Raw genomic sequence first — 26,092 nt, forward strand, 5'->3', positions numbered from 1 at the left:
CCTTTCTTTTTAGTTTTTGAGGTAATCTTGATAGTAGTTACACAGAAATTTCCTTTGTGAAGTGAAATAAGGAATACATTTTGGTTTTGCTCACTCTTTCATAAATGAGTTTTATTTCACAATAAAAGAAAAATTTTACAATAAAATTCTAACATTTAAGTCATTAATAAAGCAAGTACTTTTTATCAAATTATTCTTGCATTCAATAAAGTAATTAAATCTAAACTTGGAAAGAATTTTAATTAGTAAGGCCATATTGGAAACATTTAAAAATATCAAAGTAGAAACAAATGATAGCATATTTTGATTATTTAAAAAATTAATGACCTGTTTAGCCTAACTCAAGACAAGACAGTAAAAAAAGACAAAATACCTCCTTGATCACCTAAATAACTACCTGCTTGGGTAAAGTTAGGTTGTAGGTGCTCTCACTATAACCAATAGCTGTAAAGAGCTTATCTTTTTCCTCTGAAGTCATAAGGTCATCAATAGCTACAAAGAAAAAAAAATGTTATATAAGAAATCAATGCTCCAGTTTTACAGATATAATCAAAATGTCAAATCAAACTAACAAGTGCTCTAAAATCAACATAAATAAATGGTAAGGCAAAATCAGCCAGATAATTTCCCCTGATGTATTACTTCCAATAGATTAAAAAAAAAAGTATAATATACTTGTCTGCTTAGGTCAGAGAAAAGCAAAGAGATACTATTGAGGCAATTTAGCTCCTCAGCTAAGGATTTTAAAATTGCTTACTATTTTTAAATTGAATGAAATTTCATTAAATACATATGTGAAATATAATAACAAGGAATGCTAAGTATTGAGATTTCCAAATTTAAACTTTTTAAGTTCACACAATCTTTCTCAAATAAGTCAGTTTTATTTTACTTAGATAAACACAAAATGTTCCACGCTGATGTATTTGCTTATATGTCTAATAAAAACAGAGCTCCTTTTATCTCAAAATCTTATGAAATAAAATTAGTGAACTGATTAAAACATTATACAGTTTTTTTCTTAGCAGTATAAAATAAATTGTCTGAGTTAGAACTTACTTTCAGGAATCAAAGATTCTTCATCTTTTTTCTTAGAGTCCTTCTTACCCCAAAACCCACTAAACCAGCCTCCACGTTTCTCGCCTGTATCAGTAGACTTTTTCCTTAATTTTTGACCAGACCGAATCACCTAAAAATTAAAAATTTAATTATAAGATACATACCCTCTTCCATTGCAGGTGTAACCAGGTTAGAATATGGCAAAAAATATTTTCAGCACTATATAAGGTCAAAAAGTGAATAAAGCCAGTTCATTCTGTAAAGATGCTCAACATGATTTGGTTAGTGTAGTTCCACTATTACCTTAATTTACTTTCCATATCTACTCAGAGCATTTTGATGAGGCTACATTTCTTAAGGAATATAACAACATATATAACAAAGGTTTCAAGTGAAATTTTTCTGAGCAATGTATCCTTCAAATTTACAAGTTAAAGAGACACAAATTTTGTATATATAAAGAAAAGCTCTCTGAAAGAAATTGCTTCCACATTCTAAAGCATTAGTTTAAAATAGTATTTCACAATTCATATACATCACTGGCTTGCTAAATATGTATATAAAGGGAGAGAGGACAGAAAATAAATAAAAATACAAAATCCTTAAATCTCATTTCATCCTCTTTTTTCAATAAATCCTAACTATTTTCTCCTACTACTTGTCTTTGCCCATTTTTCAGTGAGATGTAGATAAATAACCAAAAACAGAGAAAACACCAGGCTAAAGAATAACAGTGGTTAAGTTATTCAGACTTTATATGTTCATTTCCTGAAAAAGTAAACTTTAACAATTTTCCTACATAAAATTTAAAATATTTTAAAATGGTAGTAAAATTGGTAACATATCATAGGCCTCTGTACGTAACAAAAAATGAAATAATTCAAATGAGAAGTTAAAAGAAAAGAGTTGAATTCTAAAACAGAATCGGTTTAATTAATGACAGTTCAGTTTAAACCAAGTTAAATAAGTACTCTTTAGCAACTGGACATTAAATAATAGATGTTCATAATAAGGAATAGGTAGGTCTTCTTCTGCCCACAAAACTATCAAAGGTCTAAGTTACTCAGTCGCAACTATGTTTTGTCAAACTTACTTATCCATTTTCAGCAGTCAGAAATGTAATGGCTGAAATATGTGTCTATCCTAACTGCTTACATTCTATATGAGAAAACATTTAACTTATTCTCTTGGCATAAAAGATTAGTGTGCTATTTTAATTTTCATGAGTATAAGTTAGATAATTTATTTAACTTTTCTATGCCTGAATTCCCTAATCTAAATTGAAGATAAGAATAGTACCTCCCTCAAGTTAATGTTACACAGCAAATTACATCAAAAAAATGTTAGCTTAACTGTTTTCATTCACATCTAGTGATAAGATCCAGTTATACTTTCTATCACCATCACTAGATTACATACCTAGTGGTACTTTCTACTTTAAAATTTTTGTGAATACAAAGCTTCAGCAAAAGCACATCAATTTTTAGTCATCAATATTTTGCGTTCATTTCAGACTTAGTTAGGAACATTATTATTAATCTAAGTGCCTGCTATATGCCATTAGTTGTGTCCTATAATTACAGGACATTGTAAGGCTTGAAAGTTAAAAAGAAGAGACACTCAAAAAAAGAAACAAAATGAAAGTAAGAAAAATTTGAAAGTGGTTTCAAAAATGTCAAATGTAGCTTTCAGATACAGGCAACTAAGTTCAATAGAAGACATGAATCTTGAGGACAAAGAAATCATACAGCCTGTGAAAACGGCTCTACCATTCCAAAATAAGTGGTTATGAAAGAGCTAAATTTTATACATTATTGATTATTCAGGAGGCGACTTGGTTAGTGTTGGAGAATCTAAAAATTAAGCAAGGAGAAAATGTAAAACTTTTGTCATAGCCATGGAACACACACACTCAGGCCTTGTTTAAATTTTCAAGTTAAAAATGAATGACAAATAAGCTGCAATGGACACCATCTACATAAGTCTCAAACTAACTCCTATATTATGCATAACAAAAATAGACCCAAACCAACATCCCAAATTTGAACTATTATCCACAAAAGGCAAGAAACAACTTAATATAAGAACTTAACCAGGTTATATACTAAGACAAAATACAGACATTTTCCAGAGCAGAACATGATCAAGAGTCTATAAAATATTCACAAGATCCAGGAGAAAGCCAAAATTACTTGATGTGAAAAAAAAAATTTAGAAAAATGTACCCAACACTCAAGGGAAAAAAATAATCAATAGATGCCAATGGTCACATAATCTAGATATGGAAACAGATAAGGAAAATACACTTAAAATTGCTTAAAAAGATCAGTATTTTTAGCACAGAAATGGAAACTATAAAAAGGAACTCTATAGGCATTTTGACCTGAAAATATAATTTATGATCTCAAAAGACTCCCCAGATGGACTCAGTACCAAAATGGAGATGACAGAGAAATAGTAAACTGGAAGATAGATGAATAGAAATAACCCAAACTGAAGAATAGAGAGAAAAAACACTAGAGAAAAAAATGAACAAAGCCTCAGGAAACCGTGGTATAAGAGCAAAAGGTCACATACAGTGCCTATGTATATATATACAATATGTAGATATTTGCTTTCTCTTTGAAAGTTTTCAAAGTTTTTGTTACAAAATTTTAAAAAAAAATTTTTTTAAAGATTTATTTTATTTATTTATACAAGCACTGGGTGCAGTCAGAAGCGCACGGGAGGGTGAGAGAATTCACCAGAGCCAGAGTGGGGAACAGAACAGGCAGAAGGACCGAAGTACATGCTGAGGGGAGCAGTGGGCGGCAGGAGAGGTCTGCGCACCATGTGGGACCCTTGCCGGTGGCCAGGGAGCAGCTGGGGATCGAACCAGCGCTGCAGAGGCTGCGGGCAGCTTCGCAGCCCAGCGCTCAACCACTGCGCCACCAGGGGAGGTCCAAAATTTAAAAATTTTTTTCAACTTTATGTTAAGTGTTTTTTCCCCAAATATTCTAATTTGTTTTCACCTAATACAAATTAACCTATGAAAATTCAACTTTTATTCTCACCTGAATAAATTTACCAATTTCACATGAAACTTAAATTTCTTGATCCTTGATTTAAAAGAGTGGTATTAAGATGTTTAGAACAAAAAAAAAATCAGTAAATAAAAATGATTACCTCAACTTGTGCTTGTTGCCTTGCTAAAATTATGTTAAAGACATCTAGAGCCTTCTCCAAGTCCTACAAAACAAAGAGAGGTTTGTAATGAAGGAAAATGGCGTTAGATTAAAAAACTATTTTTTTCCAATTTCTAGGCTTATCTACATAAACAGTACTTGTGGTCTAATAAAAGTATAAGTATAAATTAGAATGTCCATTTAGGTTTCACATTTTTTAAAAATGTTTGCAATAAAAGGAAATGTATTCCAAGAAAGTAAATCCTCATTAAATATAATATGAAAATAAGAATTTTAATAAGACCATTACAATATACAGTCATATATGCAAATGGAAACAAGAATATTTGTTTTAGACATTATCTTTGAGGTTGTCATTCTAACTCTCTCCATTCTAACTCTATTATTTTACAGCCATTGTACTAAAAATATCAATAAAAAACACAAATTTAAAAATATAAAATTCTGCAAATCAACAAGCTAGCTAAAGTAGACACTGATTTGGGGAATTTATAAATATAAAAATAAGAAGAGTGTAAGATGTACTGGGTGCCCTATGTGTCAGGTGGTCTATATACAATCTCATGCAATTGTCACAAATCTGTAAGACAGATACTGTTTCCATTTTATACATGAGAACACAAGACCTGAGACACTGAGAAACTTGATGCTTTTGATAATATATAATACAGTGATTTTCACTGACTTCAGAAAAAAAGGAATTTAATTAATCCTTCATATTACAAAACAGTGGCAGAAATAGTTACATAACCTATGTGCGTATTAAGCAAATTATGTATTCAATGTGTGTTTTGCTATATTTCAAAGAGGGTTTAAGAACTCTGATCTTAAAGAGGAATACCGCTTTTTATTACAAATAATACTTTGTGAACTCTTAAAAAAAAGTCAAATTAAGACAAAGCAAAAAAAAATACATCTAGCTAATAATAAGCATGAATTTGTACAGTTCTGAGTGATTTCCTAAACATTATCGTAAGAACCAAACACCTCTCTCCAATGTACAGTAATTTTATTTTATATGATGCTAAGATAGGGGAAAAAGGTTTAAGAAGAGAAAAAATCTGAGAAAAATTACTCTGCAATTTCCTACATAATTCTCTCAAAAAAGAGATCATTCTGTTCTTTCTAAAAGCCTATTTTAATTCAAATCACATGTAGAAGAACCAACATTAAAGGATCATTTAACTAATAATAGCTTTCACTAATACTATGCAAACTGTACCTGAATTTGTTTCTGTAATTCTTCTGATACTTTAGCCTGGGTTAATTTGTTTTTGTAGGCATTTTTATAATTCTTAAGTAACTGCCTGTGCTTTCTTATATTGCTCCATGACCACATCTGTGTATATCGTCTTATATGAACTTCCAGAACAGAATCAATTGCATATTTCCACCTGCAAATCAAATTTTGTTAATGCACACTTATTTATTTGTTTGTGTTTGTTTAAAACGTTTTGTGTGTGTAAAAGAACTGGGGTGTAGGCCAGAGGTGCTGGGGTTGGGCGGATTCACCAGAGTAAAGAGCAGAACAGGCAGATTTACTGAAATACACTGCTAAGGGGAACAGCGGGCGAGACAGGAAATGTCTGTTGCATCACATATGGGTAAGCTCCCTGGCCTGCCTGGGGACAGAACTCAGGCCCAGTGGTGACAGTGCTGAAACTAAACCCCTAGGCCACCTGGGAGGGCCCTGTTAATAAACATTTGAATTAAAAAGAAAACAGTTTTTTCTAATAACTTTTGGACATTTTTGGTCTTATTAGCAGTTTTCTTGTAACAGTTCAGCAGTAACATTTGAATTCCCCAATATAATTATCTGACTTAAGTATAATAGATTATGATGAAACCTTTTCATAATAGATTATGATGAAACCCCTTCAGGAAGAGAGTATGCCGAGGCAAAAACACAGAAGCACAAATGATGTTATATGAAATTAATAATACTCCAATATGATTAAAATACTGAGTTCAACTGAGTGTCCAAAGAGTAGTAAAACCAAAAAAAAAAAAAAAAACTGTTGAAAGTCTTGAATGCTAAATTAAGAATTTGAGAATAATCTAGGAGCTTGAATACAAAAGAATGCGTTCATGAAAAATTAACAAGGACATTTAAAAGATATCCCTCTTTGGTGTGTTAAATGAAAAAGTGTCTTTATTATATAGCTTTAAATGTCTCTTAACTCTGAGAGTCCCCCCTAACTATAAGACATGTTTCTATTTTTAAAAAAATACTAACTTACCATTGTCGACTATTGGTATGAAGTGGTAAATAAGGCTTATATTTCCTGTAAGGGGCATTTCTAACCATATAATCCACTGATTCCAAAAGGTCAATCATACTTAAGTACTATCAAAACAAGAACAAACTGCATTTATTACACTGTACACATGAATAAACACCAAATTTTATTATATTTTCATTCTAGTAAGACTCCAAATTTCCCGACATTAAATAACATAGATGTATTGTAATGCAATACATTTCATCATTTAAAACATCAATTGTAAGTTGTGATATAATTTTTAGGTTTTACTACAAAAGAAAACAGTACTTCCAATTTAACTATCACACCACTAGTAATAATATACATCTTATTTTCAGATACATTAATATGTGAAATAAATGTACATTTTAGAAACAATGGAATATGCTACCAACTTCTGACAGGTTACTAAAACTATGTATTTTGATTTGGAACATCTTTTCAGCAGTAGTTATCTCCAAACTACTCCAGAAATTATTACATACTAAAGCAAAACAGAGTTATTTAAAGACCCATCTAGTTACCAACACAGCAACTCTGTGTATCTGATAAATAGCTCAACTGGAAAGAAACATATACACACACAAATAACATGACTCTAGACAAAACAAAGAAGGGAAGTTGACTTCATCCTCTATGCTTCTTAAAGTAATTCTATGTAAGAGTTCCATGTGGTTATTCAGCACTTAAAATGTGGATTGTCTGAACCTAAATACAAGTGTAAAATATATCTTAGATTTCAAATACAAAAGGAAAGAGAAATAATGTAAAATATCTTTCCATGTTGACTACATGTTAAAATGGTAACATTCTGGATATGTTAGATTAAATAAAACACGTTATTTTAACAAGTTCATCTTTTCTTTTTCCTTTGCTAATGTAGCTACTGGAAAATTTAAAAATCACATACGATTTGCATTATATTTTTATTGGACTGCCCTAGACTAAAAGCCCAATTAGCTAAATCCCCTGTCCTCCTTTCGCTTTCAGTTCTCCAGGTCTAGTCTCCAAACTCTCTGGGCATACTACAGAGTTTGAGAAACAATTGAAGGGAAAGAGCTGTTAAAATAGTTGATATGAAAATTAAGTAAATAATAAGTGCATATCTACTATTAAACACTGAGGAAAGAAAAATACATTAAACCCCTCCATCAAAAAATGGGAATTAAATGGGAATATCATTCACTACAAAGTGACTCTCTACTAAGGAAATTTCTTAAATTTTAGATTTATTTTGTTAAAAATACATATTTTTAAATATACTTGAGCACTATTAAAACTATTTTTCTTTTTTTTTTTAATGAGTCAAATCTTAACATAACAAACCACAAAAACTATTAATACCAGAACACTGGAGAAGGAATAATCACAAAGGACAAAAGCAGTCAGGATTCAAAACTAATCAAAGTTAGAAATGTCCAAGAAAATCTTACCTGAGGTTTGGTCAGTTCAATGGCAATATTTTGTACTTCTATATTCCAGTCAAGCTTAGGTGTTTTGAGTTCTGTTTCTGCGTAAGGATTCATGTAGAGTTTTGCAGAGGCTGAAATTGGCTGGAAAACTTTTATCACAAGGGAAAATATAAGTGATATGTTTACATACTCTTACATATGAACAATTGTAAGTAATTATGAGACTACTGTAACTCTGAAAGTAAAAAAATATAATTAAAAATATGTAGAAAAAATGTAAAAACCAAAATTCACTACCCAAAAAATATTTATCTATCTGGTAGTCTGCATTCAGCCAACTGTCAATCTCAATAAAGCAGAATCTCCAAGAAGGAAATTAGAATCTTATATTTCTAAATGAGAAATGCACAAAATATAGACAAATCTACCCTAAATTAGGTTTATCTTTCTTGCTATAAGACATTTAATGATTTTACTTTTCATTAAAAAAATCATACTAGAGAGAAAACAAAACTGTATTGATTTCTATCTTAATCACTAGCAGAATTCAGGAACAGAATCATAAATGAAATTCAAATTACCCAGAAAATAAACTGCTTACTAATACACAATTCTGAAAGTGATCATTACATGTATAACTTAGAATCAACCAAAGAAAATATTCTTAAAGTTGACAGGTAGCATGAAAAGATGTATTAGGGAAATGATAAGGCAAAGTAACAAGATAAATTTTAACTTTGAATAGCATGAAAATTATATAAATTATGCCATCCTATAGTATGTATAATTTATATAAGATTATATGAAAATTTAACTTATTTAGAGGCTATTTATAAGTAGAAAATGCCTAAGAAAGAAGTACATTTCCCTGAACTATTTCTTCCACCACCAAACTGAATGCTTAATTAAACTGAAATCAATGAAACTAAGTGCTACCCAAACTAGCAGTATCTGAAAAATGTCACTGTTAAATAGAGGGGTCTATGAATATAAAGAGAAAATGGCAACTTTCATATAAAGGCAATTAGCTAAAAAAGAATATGAGAAAGCAATGAACCAGAAGAATGTGGAATATGGAAGAACATGGGAATGAAATCTGAGAAAAAATACAGAGGGATATATTAAATAAAAACAAGCAAACAGCTTTTCAAGAAGGGAACAGAAATGGAGAAAAGAGGTAAGATAAATAAATAAGCGGGCAACTTTGTCAGAGATCTACTTAAGAGTAAATAAAGGTGAGGCTGCCAAGAAATTGAAAAGTTTACTTATAAAGTCTCTAGTGCTCAGTTAAAGTTTCAACACTGCAATAGTGACTTGTGAGGGGTGACCTAAATAGCCAGATCTCAGCGGTTTAGTTATTAAAAAAAAAAAAAAAAAGAAAGAAAGGATGAAAAACTAACTCCTAAAATAAAGAAGGGACCTCCCTGGTGGCACAAGGGGTTAAGACGCAACCTATGAAGCTATCCGCAGCCAATACAGCATGAGTTCGATCCCCAAGCAGGGAACTACACACATGGTGCAGCAGACCTCTCCTGACTTGCCAGCTGCTCCCCTCAGCAGTGTATTTCAATCTGCCTGTTCTGTTTCCCACTCTTTCTCTGGTGAATCCTCTCACCCCCCACACTTCTAGCCTGTATTCTGGATCCTGTATGCATAAATAAATCTTTTAAAAAAATAGCATTAAATTAAATTAAAATAAAATAAAGAAGATGAAAATGAAGTAAAAAGGAAACATAGAGATCAAGGATGGTTAACTTTTGGGGTAACTACAATCACATAGCCCTTCTCTCATTACTCTCCAGCAGTGTACATGGTATAATCTATTCCTAATTAACTAGCTATAATCCAAATATGCTGTATCATAAAATAAAGTATAAAATTAGTATTTTCTCTTTGTCAGAATAACTTTATCTATAAAATATATTAAAGCATGTAATTCCCACGACAAATAAATATTTACCATTACTTACTATATTGATGGTCTAGAGATACATTGCTACTTTTAAGTATTTCACTTTTGAGCTGATCCTAAACAAGGAATAGGAATTACATAAGAATGAAAAAGAAAACACAAATATTCAGTCACACTACAAAATAAAACCTTGACTCTGAAACCAGTATCTTTAGTCCCTTCTTTGTAATAGTCCACAAGAACACACTCAGCATTGTTTGTAGGTATTATTTTTTTAGAATAAAATAAAGAAGTAAATAATTTTTCAGTTTTAAGTATCTAGAAACAGAATTATAAAATTGTGTTTCCCCTCTGATTTATACACAGACATGTGTGTAAATGTATTTATGTGTGTGTACATACACACACGGATTTCAAACACTTTATAGACAAAGGCAAATTATTTGTTCCCTTAGCTTTCTGTGAAATAAGACAATATTTTGGAATTAATCAGTTCAGAAAATTAATTATTCTTCCTTTATCTGAGTAAATATTATTAACACTAGCTGAGAACACAGAATTTTGAATTAATCTCTCACTATACAGGAAATCATCACAAATTCTTAAAACATTTGCTGAGGTTATATCCTTTGGATCTGAAAAGTATCATCTTTCTATACAAAACTCTTCAAATAATCACTCTCCTATGAAATACCACAATGTAACACAATGACAACCATTCATATAAGAGTATAAAAAAACTTAAGCATAGTTTTAATTTAATAGGCTAGGTTTCTCATCTCACTGTCAAGGGAATGATTGCACAAAGGTCTTCAAAAAAAAAGACACAGGACAGATTTCAAATACTGTGTTTCACAGTTCTGATTTAGTTACACACAACCTAAACAAATGTCTGACATCCTGTCCTCATTAAGGACCTCGTATGTTAAACAAATGTAGGGAGCATTGTCTTGCAGGTGGAAAGTGAAATTACCAAGATCTGTTCCCGTGATCCCTGGTAAGACATGCTGCAGTTTACATTCCAGTACGCGCTAAGACTATCAAGTCGTATAAGCTATAAAAGAAAAATGGAATAAGTGAGGCAATTAGCAGATTGAGATTATGAAACCATATGCTCACATTCACTCCTCCAAAATAATCCAACCACCATTTTGAGCTTTCAAAGAAAAGAAATAATGCAAAAATGGGGGGTGGGGGACTGGAGTGTAAATATATTCATGTTTTTCATAGACTTTATTATTAATTTAGCATTTGGTAAGTCATGCTTTCAGGAACACTATTTCCAGGGGATTTATTCACTCAATTATTAAATATTTATTGAGAATTTAGTACTGAACAAACACTGTAAATGTTTTGCTAAATAAGAAAGACATGACCAAATTGTATGAATGACCGTTTCCAGGGAGGAGTAAGGGGAAAGGAGTCTATATATAAATATAGCCTCTTGAAGGTTCACAATATTTATTAACATACTTAAATTACTGGGAAGTTCTACAGTTTAAAATATAATGAAACATACCTGTTTAACTGAGTAGAGCTTAGTACTTTTATCCGACCTTATTTATTTGACCTCTTATTTTACCTTACTTATTTATGTGAGCATAAGCATTACCTTATGCTCCATAAAATACAACATGGGAAATAATTTTATCCAGTTTCTTTACCTCTGTGGTGAAGATCCTAAACCTCAAAATAGGTAAGTGATTACAGAATATTACATAGTAAATAGCAGAGCAAAAACTACATTCTAGACTTTTAACTCATACTCCAATGGCATATTTTGCCTCATCAAAGTTTTTTCAAGAAAAAATATTAACAAGAATTTTTCAATCTAGTCTAATACCTTGTATATAATTTTTTCCGTTTCATTTAATATGCATGGCGTCCAGTGTTCATTTGTAGTCTAAAAGAAAAACAGGAAAACTGTGAAAAAATATATATATACATATATATGTATATATGTCACAAAACAATACTCTAATATCTGTTATCTGTACCAAAATAACTTAGGAAGAAAAGCCATTCAGCTAACATGAGCTACTGCAAAATTACTGAATGATGATGTGTCTGAGCTGTGAAAAGAACTGGATATGAATAAAAACTGAAAGTTAAGCTATGAACTATTGGAAAGGGTCATATTCCTTAAAAAAGAACAAGTAAGTATTGAAAAGGAGGGGAAAAAACAGGAGCCATGTTACTATGAAGTCAAAATGGACAAAGATGCTAAATGCTACCCTGAGATAAACTGAATTTATAAGCAGCCAGAGTACTACTGATTAACTTGTTAAGAACAGTTTCATGGAATAGTAGTCAGAGGACAGTGAGAAGGAAGCAGGGAAATAAAAATAGCAAAGGTAGAAAAATTCCTTCAGAAAGTTTAGTAAGAAAGAGCAAAGGAAAGCACTCTTTAAATGAGGCTTCAATGAGATGGGAGAAAGGAGAGGCTTTTAAATTTTTTGTAAAGAGAATTAAATGTCTTTAAATGCTTACAAGTACGGGGAAGTGGGAAGGAGGAGAGTTGAAGATTTAGGAAAGTCAGAAACAGGTGGAAAGAACAAAGAAAAAGATGGGCGGGATGGGGAGAAAATGCTCTTGAGGACACAGGGGAGAACAGGATCCAGATCAGAGGTATGAAGATTGCCATAGATGTAAAAGTCAGATTGTAATCCCACCAACAGCATATGAGGGCTCCTTTATCTGCACATCCCTGCTAACATGTATTGTTTCTGGGCTTTTTGATATGGGCCATTCTCACAGTTATCAGGTGGTATCTCACTGTAGTTTTGATTTACATTTCCCTGATGATGAGCATTTTTACACATGCTTGTGGGCCATCTCTATTGTAACTTGGACATCAGCCCCTTGTCAGATATGTGACGGACAAATATTTTCTCCCATTCAGTCAAGTGTATTTTTGTTTTAATGACAGTTTATTTTTGCTGTGCAAAAGCTTTTTAGTCTGGTGTGGTTCCATTTGTTTATATTTGCCTATTTTGCCACTACAAACGAGTTCACAAAGACATCACTGAAACCAGTGTCATGGAGCATTTTGCCTATGTTTTCTTCAATGTACTTTATGGTCTGGGGGCTTATATCCGTGACTTTAATTCATTTTGAGTTAATTTTTGTGTAAGGTGTTAGATAGTAATGTAGTTTCATTCTTTCGCAAAGGTTGTCCAGTTTTCCCAATACTACTTGTTGAAGAGATGCTCCTTACTCCATTGTATAGTCTTGACTCCTTTGTCATAGACTAACTGTCCAAATATTGTGCATTTATTTCTGGACTATCAATTCTAATCAATTAGGCTGTGTGTCCCATTTAAATGTATAGCTTTTATAAATCTACCATGTAGTCAAGCAATTCTACTCATAAGTAACCCAAAAATGCAAAAGCACTAATTCTAAAAGATACATGCACTCCTATGTTCACTGCAGCACTATTTACAATAGACAAGTTACGGGAATAGCCTTAGTGCCCAAGGACATAAAACTGGATTAAGAAGATGTGGTGTATATACACAAGGAAATACTTGTGTATATACATGTATATACATAAGTGATAATAAAGTGAACTCGCCAATTGTGACAGTATAAATGGAACTGGAGGGGATAATGCTAAGCAAAATAAGTCAGACGGGAGAAGACAAATATCGCATGGTTTCACTGATACTTGGAATATAAATAAATAAAACAGAGAGCCAATCAAAACCAATCCAGTAACAAACATCAGGAATCTGTCTGTGTAATTAAGGTTACCAGAGCAGGAGAGGGAAGGTGAAGAGCTAAGTAGGGAAGGGGTCCAATGGACAGATGGAATATAGATACCTTAGTGGTAAACCGGTATGGTGACATGTACCTGAGGAAGTGTGATCCTATGCCTTTGGATCACACACGGTGTTGTAAAACACAATCAATCAATCAATCAATCAATCAAATGAAGTGATACATTTTTAAAAGATAGTAAAATAATTAAATTTATTTCCTGTACTCTGTATTTCTTAATTATCAGCATTATTGTGAGAGCATCACAGAAAAAGCTGGTAAACAGATCAGGTCAACTTAGTCTTCCTTAGCTTAAATTTGTGTGAGTAAAATGTTGTTAATATAAATATGTTCAAAATTTTATACTTTCTGAGAAGGCCCTGGAGATTTTTCAATACTCTTGTTTTCCTGGGGAGAAATAATAACTAAATTCTTTTTTATTATTATATATAGTTAACTTTATTTTCATTAATATTTTGTGTAATATAATTTCAAAGTGGGTCTCAGTTCTAAGACAAGCAAGAAAAAAAAAAAAAAAACAGATATCACAAATCTCTTCAGAACCTGCTTTCACACTGTTCCCAACAGCAGAGCAGGAATTCAGGGTCCCCAATGCTGACATCCAACATTTTACCCTTGAGATTTTACCTCTAGATAAAGAAAGAATATCAGCATACAGGAACAAAACTGTACAAGTGGATCATAAGAACAAACTCTGAGCTATTAGGGTTGCAAGGATAATGAATGATTTCCTCTCCTACAATCGCAGTGTCATATTTCAGTTTTAGAGTTTTTACTTTTTAAGTAAAATGCCCGAGTATATGGGGGAAAAGTTAAGTTTCAACTGGAAAGATGGAAAAAGGAATGGTATGGATACAAAAAGAGGTAGATTAGCTATTATTGTCATAACAAGTCAATGCAGTCATAGAAGCAGAAAATAATTGAGGTCATATGCCAAATTCTTTACGCACACTTTCTCATTTAATCATCACAGAAACACTAAATTGTGAGTACTGTTCTATTAGTGAATGAATGAAGTTTAGATAGGAGACAAAACATGGCAACCAATACAATAATATGTTATAGGGGCTTTGATAAAATATAAAAATGGTGTGCATAAAAGAGGGAATGGTAAATTCTAAGAGGGAAATATAAAATGAATGAGAAAGACAAAGGTAATATCACACACAAGAATTAAGATCTGAATAACACTGGCAGGGAGAAAAGGGAAGAGAATAATAAAGACAGAAAGCAAACAATACGAAGAGTCTGAGCAAAGATAAAGAGGATCAAACACACACATTAAGGAATCTAAGCACCATTCTTGTGCATTAGTTTACCTGTTATCAGACAATGAGGCACAAGACTATTTTACTTTTTTTGTTTGGTCTAACAGACACTTAAAGTTAACTGCTATGCTCACTTAAGACTAATAAACCTCCTTTTTTTAAAACAATTATCTCTCAAACTTTCAGAACGTAGATGCTGGTTTCTTACAGGGGCTAATGCATATTTCTTTGTTATCAAAAGCTACTTCAAATTTATTTAGAAAATAAGCAGAGGATAAAATGTGTATCACATAATCACCCCCTTGATTATTTTCCATGGTTTTTCAGTTCTTTAACGTTTTGTTTCTACTTTGGTCTTTAACTCAATGTATAGCTCTATTTCTCTATAGACATCTATCATTCCTAAGTCTCCTTGCAAACATGTCCTTTCTCTGTTTCTCTGGCAATCCATGCCAGTCATTTCTCTTGCCCTTCTCTTCCTACTTAGGTCCTCTCCATATAAATAATCATAAAGCAAATATGTATGTGATATGATTTATTGTTCACTTTCCTTAGCATTAAAATTTTTCCTACTAGTTAGTTGTCTATATATGGGGAAAGATTACCCAACCCAGACATACACATTCTCTATTTTTAAAATCCTTCAAAAGAAACCAAACAACACTATAAAATACTTAATCAAAATAAATTACCTTGCATATATCTCAATATAATAAAAACATAGGTACATATAAACATATACACATGTATAAGCTATTTGGAAATTCCATCTACCTATATACCAAGAGTCAGAACATTACTATAAAAATGTATCTTCTCCTTTCCTACATATTTAAAACACAACTTGTAATTCATTCAAAACATTTGATAATGATATTTGTTAAACTCTAAAACAAAAACAGAGAATGTAGTAACAATATCACTAAGAATTCTGAGATTTTGCAATAGTTAATTTTAGACAGCTCCCCCTTTAACTTGGGAATACTACTTCGCATATAAATTATGAATGAGGCCAACATTACCAAAAGACTAAGTTCTCCCAGCGTGACACCAAATGAAAGAGGTCGTATTGGATCTGTTACCTATCAAAGAAGAAAAGGTGACATTAAAATACACGGGTGAGAGTGAATTATGTTCCACTGTTTACAGTAGCAACACAGCGCAATGAGTTTACAAGTAAGTCACACAACGGGATGGCTCTGTGAAAAAGAAAGGCAATAACAAAACTGGGATTATTCAGATTTTGAAGGCACAACACTAATTATGATACTTTACCAGTGTGACTCTTCTTACTATAAGTGAGAAGACACTAACTACACCTAAACAGATTCAGTCTCTTTATGTATGGCATTAAAGATGTACTCAGTGAAAAATGAAACAGGGCATGACAGATAACCACAAAATCACTAAACTATTTTTAGAACACTTAAGAGTTTTATTCTTAGAGGGTCTCCCTCATGGCGCAGGCGGATGAACACAGTGCTGTGAAACTGTCCCAGTCTCCGCAGCACGGGTTCTATCCCAGCCAGAGGGGGAAATACCCACATGGCGTGGCAGACCTCTCCTGTCTTGCCTGCTGCTCCCCTCAGCATTGTATTTCAGTCAGCCTGCCCGTTCTGTTCCCCGCTCTGTCTCTGGTGAATCCTCTCACCCTCCCGCACATCTGGCCTGTTCTGGGTTCTTGTATAAATAAATACATCTTTAAATAAGAAAAACAAAACAAAAAAAAATATGCTTTAAAAAAAATGAGTTTCACCCTTAGAAATACAAAGAGTCTCTTTAAACCTTAAATTTTCTGGACACTTCCAAAATATTTCATGAGGAAATAGCCAAGATTCAATTTCCTCAGTCCCTTGACACAAAATCAGACATTAAACTTTTCCTCTACTTCTGATCTTTGATAAGTTATACACAGTGCTTCCACTGTACATTGATGTACACAATGTCATTATTTTAAACATCTTACAGATGTCCAGAAGTCATACAGAATTTTTGGTCATGTCAGAATCTAGGGAAACTAGATAAGAGAAAATAAAATAACATTTTAAGTCAGCCTACAAGGATGCCAAAGTCTAGTTACATATAGCCTTTCTCCATTATAAAAAAATCCAAGGTCTGGTATAGATGAAAAACAAAATTAGTTTTGTAAGCTTTGTTTTTAATATCAGATATATTACGATTTTTCCTTTCCTGATCTTTTTATACCTACAGATAACTAGTTCAAAATAACTTACATATTTTACAGAAGAAACAAATAAAACTACTCTGCTGCTAATGTATACTTATAAACTATTGCTATCTACCAATGACAATCTTTATAATAAATTATTTTACTTTCTAGTACCCACTTCTTACACTGTGTATTTTCCGTTATTCTTCTGGATACAATAATAATCACATTAAAAGGATGATGCAGGTAAGATTCCTTTCCCCTTTTTAAATTTTTTCCTTTTGTTTTATTTTAATATATGTTGTCACTGACATCAATTTAAACACAAATGATGCCACTTATTTCACTATATGCATGTCTGTATATTTTATTTAGGGGACAAATAATGTACCTTTCTAATTGTACTTGCTCAGTAAAAAAGCCTAGTTTCAAACTAATGTTCTTCATCAATATGCTGTTAGTTTTAGGAATAATTTTTTAACTTCCATGGTATGTTCAGTGTATTTTATTTTCTTAAATTTGTTTTAAACAAGATCAGTTATGAGTTAGTTTTTATAGACATTTATTTATTAACAAAGCTCAGTTTAATGAATACATAAAAAAGATAAAATCAATATAAGACAGAGATGACATATTTTTTAAAATTAAAAATATGTCTGAGTATGAAGATACATAAGGAAATTATCAGAAACAAGTTCTATATCTATCACTATTGCTTTAATTCAATCTAAACCAATGCAAATTAAAACCAAAAAGAATGTGAACTCATTTTTGTAACAGATGGAATAATATTTCCAATTTCCTGGGTAAATGAAAAATTCAAGGTTTCTTATCAAAACTCCAAACTTTAAAACAATGTATATATTAAGTTTAAAATATGCTACACCTTAAAATGAATTAGTAAAAGTTCTTAACTAACATTAAGTATTATAAGTGGGGATAATAAGTTATAAGTGAAGATTGATTTCTAAACATATTGTTACAGGTATGCAAGTGGTTGTGGTTGTTCAAGTCCATGCAGTATAAAAAGAATTAAACAGTCAAATAACTTATGTTTTAATCACTCTGTACCAACTACCATTATAACTGAGTATTTCATCACCTCTTGGAACTATTTTTTTTAATTTTATATATTTTTCACATCATTTTTCATTTTTGCACAATGTTCGTATTTTCATCTTGGTTTTATTCCCCAAACAATTACCACCACCCCTTTTTTTTTACCCTAATCCCTCCTCCCCTCCCCGGAACTAAATTTTTTTATCAGTGAAAGAAGAAAATTACTTCCTTAACATTATGATAGTATAAGTCTTAAGACATTAAACAAAAATCAAAATAAATAATAAAGGACAATCTAAAACTCTCTTACATAAAGTTTAGAAAGGAGCATAAGGTAGTTTTATGACATGTTTATACAGATAAATGGCCAATGAAAAAAAACTAACACAGGGAAGAAGATATGATAGTGAATTAAGCAGAAAAAAATTAACCTTAGATTTAAAATTGGGTACAGATAAACCATATGTAGACAAATCAAGACTTAATTAAATACACAATCACTAAGTTAAAGCAAGTAGTTAAATTACTTACATCATCTTCATATTTAATGTGAATGTCTGTAATTTTTACTTGTACATTCTTAATTACTTGAGTTGCCAATTTTTCCAAAAATGTATCCTTTTTTGCTTCTTTTGGTTTATCTACAAAAAACAGAAAAATACAAGGTCAAGAGTTGAAATTCTCACATCCCTCATAATCAATGACCAAAAAGATAGCAAAGGTACTCATTGGAAATTACAGCCTATTCTAGTGTCCTTGTTTAATTTTAGATTTATTTTAGATTTTAATATGCATTTTAAACTTAAAACATTTTTGAATTCACATTATAATCTAACATTCATTTTACCTTTGAAGGCAGAAATCAAGTAGCAATGTGTATAAATAACACATGGCATAAAAACTACTTTACCTACCTTTTGAGCGATCAAGACCTTTAAAAGCTTTCTTAAAATGTTTTTTGTGCTTTTTACGTTTACGTCCTTCTCAGTGGAAGCATTTTAGTGAAAAAAGGATAAAATTCAAGTTAGGAGACGAGAGGACACAAAGGAAAACAAGAGAATTTTTCCTTACAGAAAATTTTGGTAATATTCACCTCACTCTGTTCTAAACTAAGCTATTAGTTCAATATAAACAGAAATTCACAAACCTTAAATTTAGAATAACTTTCTTTAGCCTAGAAAATAACTTGGTAGATACAATTACATAAAAAATTGGATAAAATATCCATACTCAAAGTCTTTCATAAATTTATAACTTTTCACAAAACAATGTTTAATTTTAAGTTCAATGTTACCAAAATATTGGAAATGTAATAATGACAAAATATGAAACTTTCAGAGAAAAACTTTGATAGTTATGTGGTAAGAACATAGGAATACAAATGAAATAAATGGGTAGGTTGCCAACAGATGACTTCCTCTGAATGACACAACTTACAAGCAAAATTCTTTAATGACTTAATAATATAAAGAATACAAAAGAACATAAAAAATACATTTAATGATACATTGAAATTAGTGTAATAATTCCTTTAATAGCCTCACCCTCTTTCATTTAGCATTGCCTCAGTTTCACAACATGAATTAATACCCACCTTATCCAAGTTATAAACCTTTATATTCACCAGCCTACTAGGTATCAATTCTACTCTAAAACCTGAAGCAGTCTCAGAAGGGTCTGCCTGGCTCTAGTCGCCACTCTCACCTCCTATCGAACATCCTTCTGTTAGAGGGAAAGGATGTCCTGAGCTAATTCCATGCAGGCTTTGTGGACTCTATTCCCACTCCAGACCAAAGCCATCAAGACATTGGGAAAGACAAATCCCATCACCACCAAAGGGAAGGTGGCTGGGATCTGAGGGTGGAGTTAAGCAGCCAGGTTGGGTATAAAAACCAAACACTTGGGCCTTGGGGGGCTCGCTCTCTCACTTGCCTCCTGGCTTCACGGCTCCTGGCTTGCAGCCAGCTCTCAGAGTGCCATTCGGGATTCCAGATCTGCAGATCGGTTAGGACGCATTTAAAACTTTGTCTCCCACTTTTCTCCCTGAGTTGTACATTTCCTCGTTTGCCCTTCCCTTGTAAATAAACCTTTTATTAACCTTTCGTGTGTGCCTGCAGTAGAGTATTAATAAGTACTTTAAAGCGCGTGGGTGAGGACTCACAGTCAGGTAACCCGTTTTGTATCGGGGCTGCCCTGTAACACTTCTACCCTGCTACTGATATCAAGAATGGTAACTTTCTAAAATACTATTCACAATCTGTTAATCCCTGCTTAAGTCTTTGAAAACCTCTCTATGGTCTGCCAGATGGAAAAGATTTTTCATAAAAGGAAGGTCCTTTCATGATCTGAACCTGTTTTATCACCTACCATTCATCACTGCACTGACCATTACAGAAATACTACTTATGCTTCCAAAGCAAGTCATACCTTTCTAATGCCTCAAGTCATTTCCTGAACCTCAGTTTAATTCCCTCAAGTTTTTTTCATCTAGCAAACTCCTAAGTGGTTTCCAAATCTCAAGTCCAGCACTATCACCTCTGTGAAGCCCTCCCTCTTCAAGTCCTCCGAGCAGCTTCAGGGCTGTCTGTCACTGTACCTTATATACATAGACTTGCATTAAATAGTGAGTACCCTATACTTAAAGGGTATAAGGTATATCCCTGGTGTCATGCCAACAGGGAGGAAACTTCACTAGGACAGGAATTACCCTAATCCAAATACCTGGGCACAAAGCATCTGAGCATGATACATACTTGTTCAAATGAATCCAAAAATCTACATCTAAACATAATAATGAAGTATAGGAACTCAATTAATATTAGATATTTGAGAGAATGAGATTTAGCTTGTAATTTTAAATTTGTTTTTTCTTGATATTTTAAAGCAAATTGTCCTACCGCTATAAAAACTAAGAATCATATCCTAAATTACAAGAAGAAAAAAATCAAGAAAAAAACAGAATCTGGAAATTGTTATTATCAGTATATATTGTCATAGTGATGGTCTTTTTCACTCACAAATTAAACATTTCACTCACAAATTAAACATTTAGAAAAAAGACTGCATTCTCAAAAAAACACTATTTGAAAAGAAATTTTAAAAAATGGACTAGGCCAGAAAAGTATCCCATATGTCCCACAGACAGGTTTCAGCTGCCTGGGACTAAATTCTACCACAACTTGCTCTACGCACTAGACCTTCTACTATCTTTCTGGCTTGACATTTGTTGTAGTTCCTTGTTCTATCTTTGATATCAATGTTGAATGCAAGGTTTAAACCCTGTAGTTTAAACCTCCAAGTAGTTTCTAAATCTATAAATTCTTCAGAGAAAGTTTCTAATTAATCTTATGAATAATAAATGTATGATTCTCAATCACAATCTAAAGCAGGTCTCAAACATTTTGGTCTCAGGACCCCTTTTAACAAACTTAAAACTTGAGGACATTAAAGATAGCTTTTTATTTGTCAGGGTTATAACTATTGATATTTATCAAACTGGAAATCAAAACTGAGATTTTTTTTTATTTTATTAACTCATTTCAAATTTATAATAAACCATATGTGATAACACAGATACAACATTTATTTAAAAAATAACTTTTCAAATAAAGTTACAGGGAGAAGAGTGGCATGGCTTTACAGTCTTACAAATCACTTTCATGTCTGGCTTAGCCATAACATAGCAGGATTTGCGGATCTGCTTCTGCTTTCCATCTGTTGAGATAGGATGCTTTGTTTGAAGCATATGAAGAAAGTCTAATCTCAATACAGAGAAGAAATTGGAAAAAAAAGAGGAACATCTGTCCATCTTTTTTATGTAATTATAAACACTATACCAAAACTCAACAAGCAATAGTTCTTAAAGGGTATTGCATCTCAGAATCAGAAACTCTATTAAACGAATCTTTTATTTGAATTAAAACCAATTGGCCTAGAGAAGGCAGAATTAAATCTGCATAATGGCCACACCTTTGTTGGCTATCCCTTTCCTGGTAACCTCCCATGGGTGACCTTTCTCCCCTAACCCACAATGTCCTCTGTCTCAGCTGAGGTTATTAAAAGTGTTGACTGAGGTCATGTGGGGTAGTTACTCAATATATACAGAAAGTATACACGTCATCATTAAAATTCCTTTTCATTTTTTTTCTTAAAAAAATGTTGGGCTGCCTTGCACTTTAAAGGGACACTTCACACATGCATGATTTATCATCATGCACTGATAATATGGAAATATTGCTTCACTGAATTATGTAAACTTTCCAAATGTTAAGTCATTAATATAAATTTTAAAGATTCTATTTTTCCTCAAAAGCTCAAATTTTATCATTGGCGACAAATACCGTACAGTGCTTTTTCTTGAAGTTGTTTTGCTGTAGTGTCCTCTAAACACACAAATCTGAAAAATAGTCTGTCAGTCCCTTCTTCCAAGTAAAAATGGTTCTCCCTGAAAAAAACAATTAGTTCAGCCAACAAGTCAAACTACTGTACTTCTTTGAGACAAACGTCCTATCTCGGTCTGCAGAAATACCTTATGCCTACTTCCTTTTTGTCACAAGAAATATTAAAAAGATACGTACTATCTTAAGAGCTAAAGTTTATTAAAATTAGATTTTTCCTATTCATGAAAGACATTTTTAGGTAAACATGAACCTTTGTTTTGTTTAATTTTGGTTTTTACTATAAGGATGTGGTAATGGAAAATATAATCACTACTAGTCCACTGCCTTGACACAGGCTAAGGCAGCCAGCAATTTTATACACCACTGCTTTGCACATCAGTGAAAGTATCAATGCACAGAAAACTCAGAAAATGTCTTAGTATTATTTTGAAAAATGTTTTGATTCTTTATAAATCACTCCTCTAGAAAAGTAACTTTTAAAAAGACATCAGATAAGGAAGGGATACAGACAGAAACTGAAAAGACCAAATTATCACAAAGCACACATTAGGATGCAGCCAAGTGAATGAAAATGTTATCAAGGAAATTAACTATTCTCACTGCAGAATCATCAATATTCTGGGTCTGGTATTTTATCCAGGATAAGGCAACTTTTTTTAAGTAAATTCTGAATCAATTCAGTTTTTTTTTTTTATTTGAGTTCTGTTATTGCTTTTTTTTTAGCAATGCTATCTAATGATTTTGTTAGATATTTGAATGGGTCACTGGAATTTGTATCTTGGAAGCAGATTACTCATAGCAGAATCAGAAAACACTGACTCTGGCTGACACAGAAAGCAGGTTCAATTACAACCTACAAAATGGGAGTTTACCACACATACCCCCATGCTATCTTTTACATTTAACAAAGCAACCATAAAACAAATTAACATAGTCAGACAGACATAATAAAGAGGCAGATTTGTTAAAAGGAAAATTTATTTCAGAGTAGTTTTACTCAATGCTGTGAAATTTACCATGCAAATTCTTCCAACTGTTATAATAAAACTAAATATTAAAGAAGTTTCTAGTTGCAGAATTCTATAATGCTTACTGCTTAAATATGAGATGCAGACACTGCTTATCATTCAATCAAAACAAATTTTAAGTGCCAGTAAATGAGTATAACAAACTTCTGAAAAGTTACAGAAAACAAGTTTAATAAGTCAAATTATTATTTAAAATATTGGAAATTATCATTTTAATATATGTACTTGTTAGATTTCCTAAGACACAAAAAATGTAGAGCCTAACACTGTCAAACTTGAAATTTGACATTTGTGAAGCTACAAATTTCACTATGCTATATTCAGGATAGTGGTCTAGAGTGCCTCCGGAGGTTATCATCGAAGTGAAGAAATCAGGAAAGACATGAGAAGAAAGCCAGAGGAGTACCTCCTATCAAAGCTGCTAAAAAAAAAAAAAAAAAAAAGTCCAGGATCTCTCTGACAGTGTAGGAGTTAAGTTTTAGCACTATTACCACTGCAGAATGAGTTTGGTCCCAGGGCAGGGAGTTAGCCTACATATGGCACAGCAGACCTCTTCTGTCTTGCCTGCTGCTCCCCTTAGCAGTGTAATTCACTACATCTACCTATTCTGCTCCCTACTCTGTCTCTGGTGAATCCTCTCACCCTCCCATACCTCTGGCCTACACTCCAGTTCTTCTATGAATAATTAATTAATTAATTAGATGAATTTTAAGTCAATTTAATGTCTTTTAATAGCTTGAAAAACCACTGCAATATGAGAGTAATTGCTTGAGAAACTACTATACTACAGAATTAAAGTCAAAAAGGCAATCAGGATTAGAAAGTTATCTAAAGATCAAATTGTAAGCATCACAAGGGCATTGAATAGTTTTTGCTTTATCCCATGAGCACTCAACATCTGCACAGTGCTTGCCACAAGACACTAAATATATAGTGAATGAACCAGTGCCACAGAAGGTAGGGAAAAGGAAATGATGGTAAAAAGGAAAACATGAATTACATTTCCATATTTTCTCAAATGACAGCACATCATCAAATAGACTTAAAAGCACAAGCATGGATGAGAATATAATTTTCTATATAGCTTAATATAATTAACCATGCATACGCACCAGGCTTGATGTCCTTGTAAACAAAGTTTTCCAAGCCATATATGAACTCCCCTGAATGTGCGCCTGCATCCGCATGGCAGCAATAACCAAAATGCAAAGCATTTAAAAGATACCCTTAATTTCATATGTAAAATGTGTAAACTTAATTCAAAGAATTATAAGACAAATAATGGGACAATTAAAATTCAGTGACACCAAAACTATTTATTTCTAAGCAAATATTCACAGGGATACCATTTTCATTCTTTCATTATACAAACTTTATTTTCATAATATTAAACAAAAATCGTAAATAATTAACACAACAATTTGAAACTAAGCAAGGCAGACAAATACAACTATAGCTAAGGTCTCACTGGATTACTTAACAAATTTTCAAACAGCAAAAGTCTGGCATTTGGGTTCTCTTTTTTGCCTACCATCTTGCCATATTAGTCATTTTACTGATATATTTTCACTAATTTAAGAATTAGTTGAAGTGAACTGATCTCACTTTAATGTGATTTATTCCTTTCAGATATACTGTCTGAATGCATTCTATACACTAATAATAGCACAAACTTCCATTCCTCTCCCCAAAACCAGCCTAGCACCAGTGCAAATTTAACCTCTCTAAATCACAATTCTGATTGTGTCATTTCCTGCATTTTTGAAAAAGGAAAACTTAATGACTCCTCCACTGACTACAGATTAAAGTTCACAATTACACAGGGTTATGAATATCATACCTAGAGTCAGAATAGGTTGAAACTCTTATCATTTCCTAGCTATGTTACCTAGGATAACTACACTTCAGCTTTCCTAAATACAGCAAAGAGTAATGACTATTAAATGAGTTGATTCACATAAGCATTTTGAAGAATAACTGACAAGTAGCAAATGCTCAATAAATATTAGCTACTATCATCATCATCACCACCATTGTTACGGCAGTACAATCTCTTAAAATTGACTTAAACTTTTCCCAATTTACACAGAACTACTTACTCTCAAGCTCCCAAAATTATTAGCTATTTCCATATATGTTTGATACTTTTCCATCTTCATCATCCCTCTATCTAGAATGAACTCTCTCCTTTCTGCACACGCATTCTAAAGATACAGCTGAAATGTATACCTTCACAGTGTTTGCTTTGATTTCTGAGGCTAAACATGACATGCCCATTCTGAATTCCCTTAACACATGACTCAATTTTTCCTATTTATTATTAGTTGCATCTTATTTTTCCAACTAAAATATAAGGGCTTTGACAACGGGGTCCAGGAATTTTCTAACTTTTATATTTCCAACAATGGGCAGAGCAGCCTGGCATCAGATTTCTCAAAAGTATATGAAAGTTAGAAGACACTGCCTTTAAAATTCTAATTTTAAACCGAGCATTCTATCCCCAGTCACATCAAAGGTATGGAAAAAAATATAAGGACTTTCAGACTGAAAAA

At 32.3% G+C, this 26,092-nt stretch overlaps 1 protein-coding gene across 1 annotated transcript in view; it reads right to left on the bottom strand.

Moving 5' to 3' along the window:
- Positions 1–26,092, bottom strand: part of VPS13C (vacuolar protein sorting 13 homolog C) — a gene marked incomplete at its 3' end in the record, with an annotated part of 165,273 nt that overhangs the window by 114,843 nt on the left and 24,338 nt on the right. The window contains exons 6-18 of the mRNA XM_084239974.1: positions 24,653–24,715; positions 19,027–19,092; positions 18,644–18,753; positions 15,906–15,965; positions 11,676–11,735; positions 10,806–10,886; positions 9,891–9,948; positions 7,942–8,069; positions 6,485–6,591; positions 5,467–5,638; positions 4,225–4,287; positions 1,060–1,189; positions 398–492 (exon numbers count right to left, since the gene is read on the bottom strand). Of these exons, the coding sequence (XP_084096100.1) occupies positions 398–492; positions 1,060–1,189; positions 4,225–4,287; positions 5,467–5,638; positions 6,485–6,591; positions 7,942–8,069; positions 9,891–9,948; positions 10,806–10,886; positions 11,676–11,735; positions 15,906–15,965; positions 18,644–18,753; positions 19,027–19,092; positions 24,653–24,715 (1,193 nt within the window). The remainder of the gene's footprint in view (positions 1–397; positions 493–1,059; positions 1,190–4,224; positions 4,288–5,466; positions 5,639–6,484; positions 6,592–7,941; positions 8,070–9,890; positions 9,949–10,805; positions 10,887–11,675; positions 11,736–15,905; positions 15,966–18,643; positions 18,754–19,026; positions 19,093–24,652; positions 24,716–26,092) is intronic.

This window comes from Talpa europaea, assembly GCF_964194135.1.
Source record: "Talpa europaea genome assembly, chromosome: 8".
Taxonomy (NCBI): Eukaryota; Metazoa; Chordata; class Mammalia; order Eulipotyphla; family Talpidae; genus Talpa; species Talpa europaea.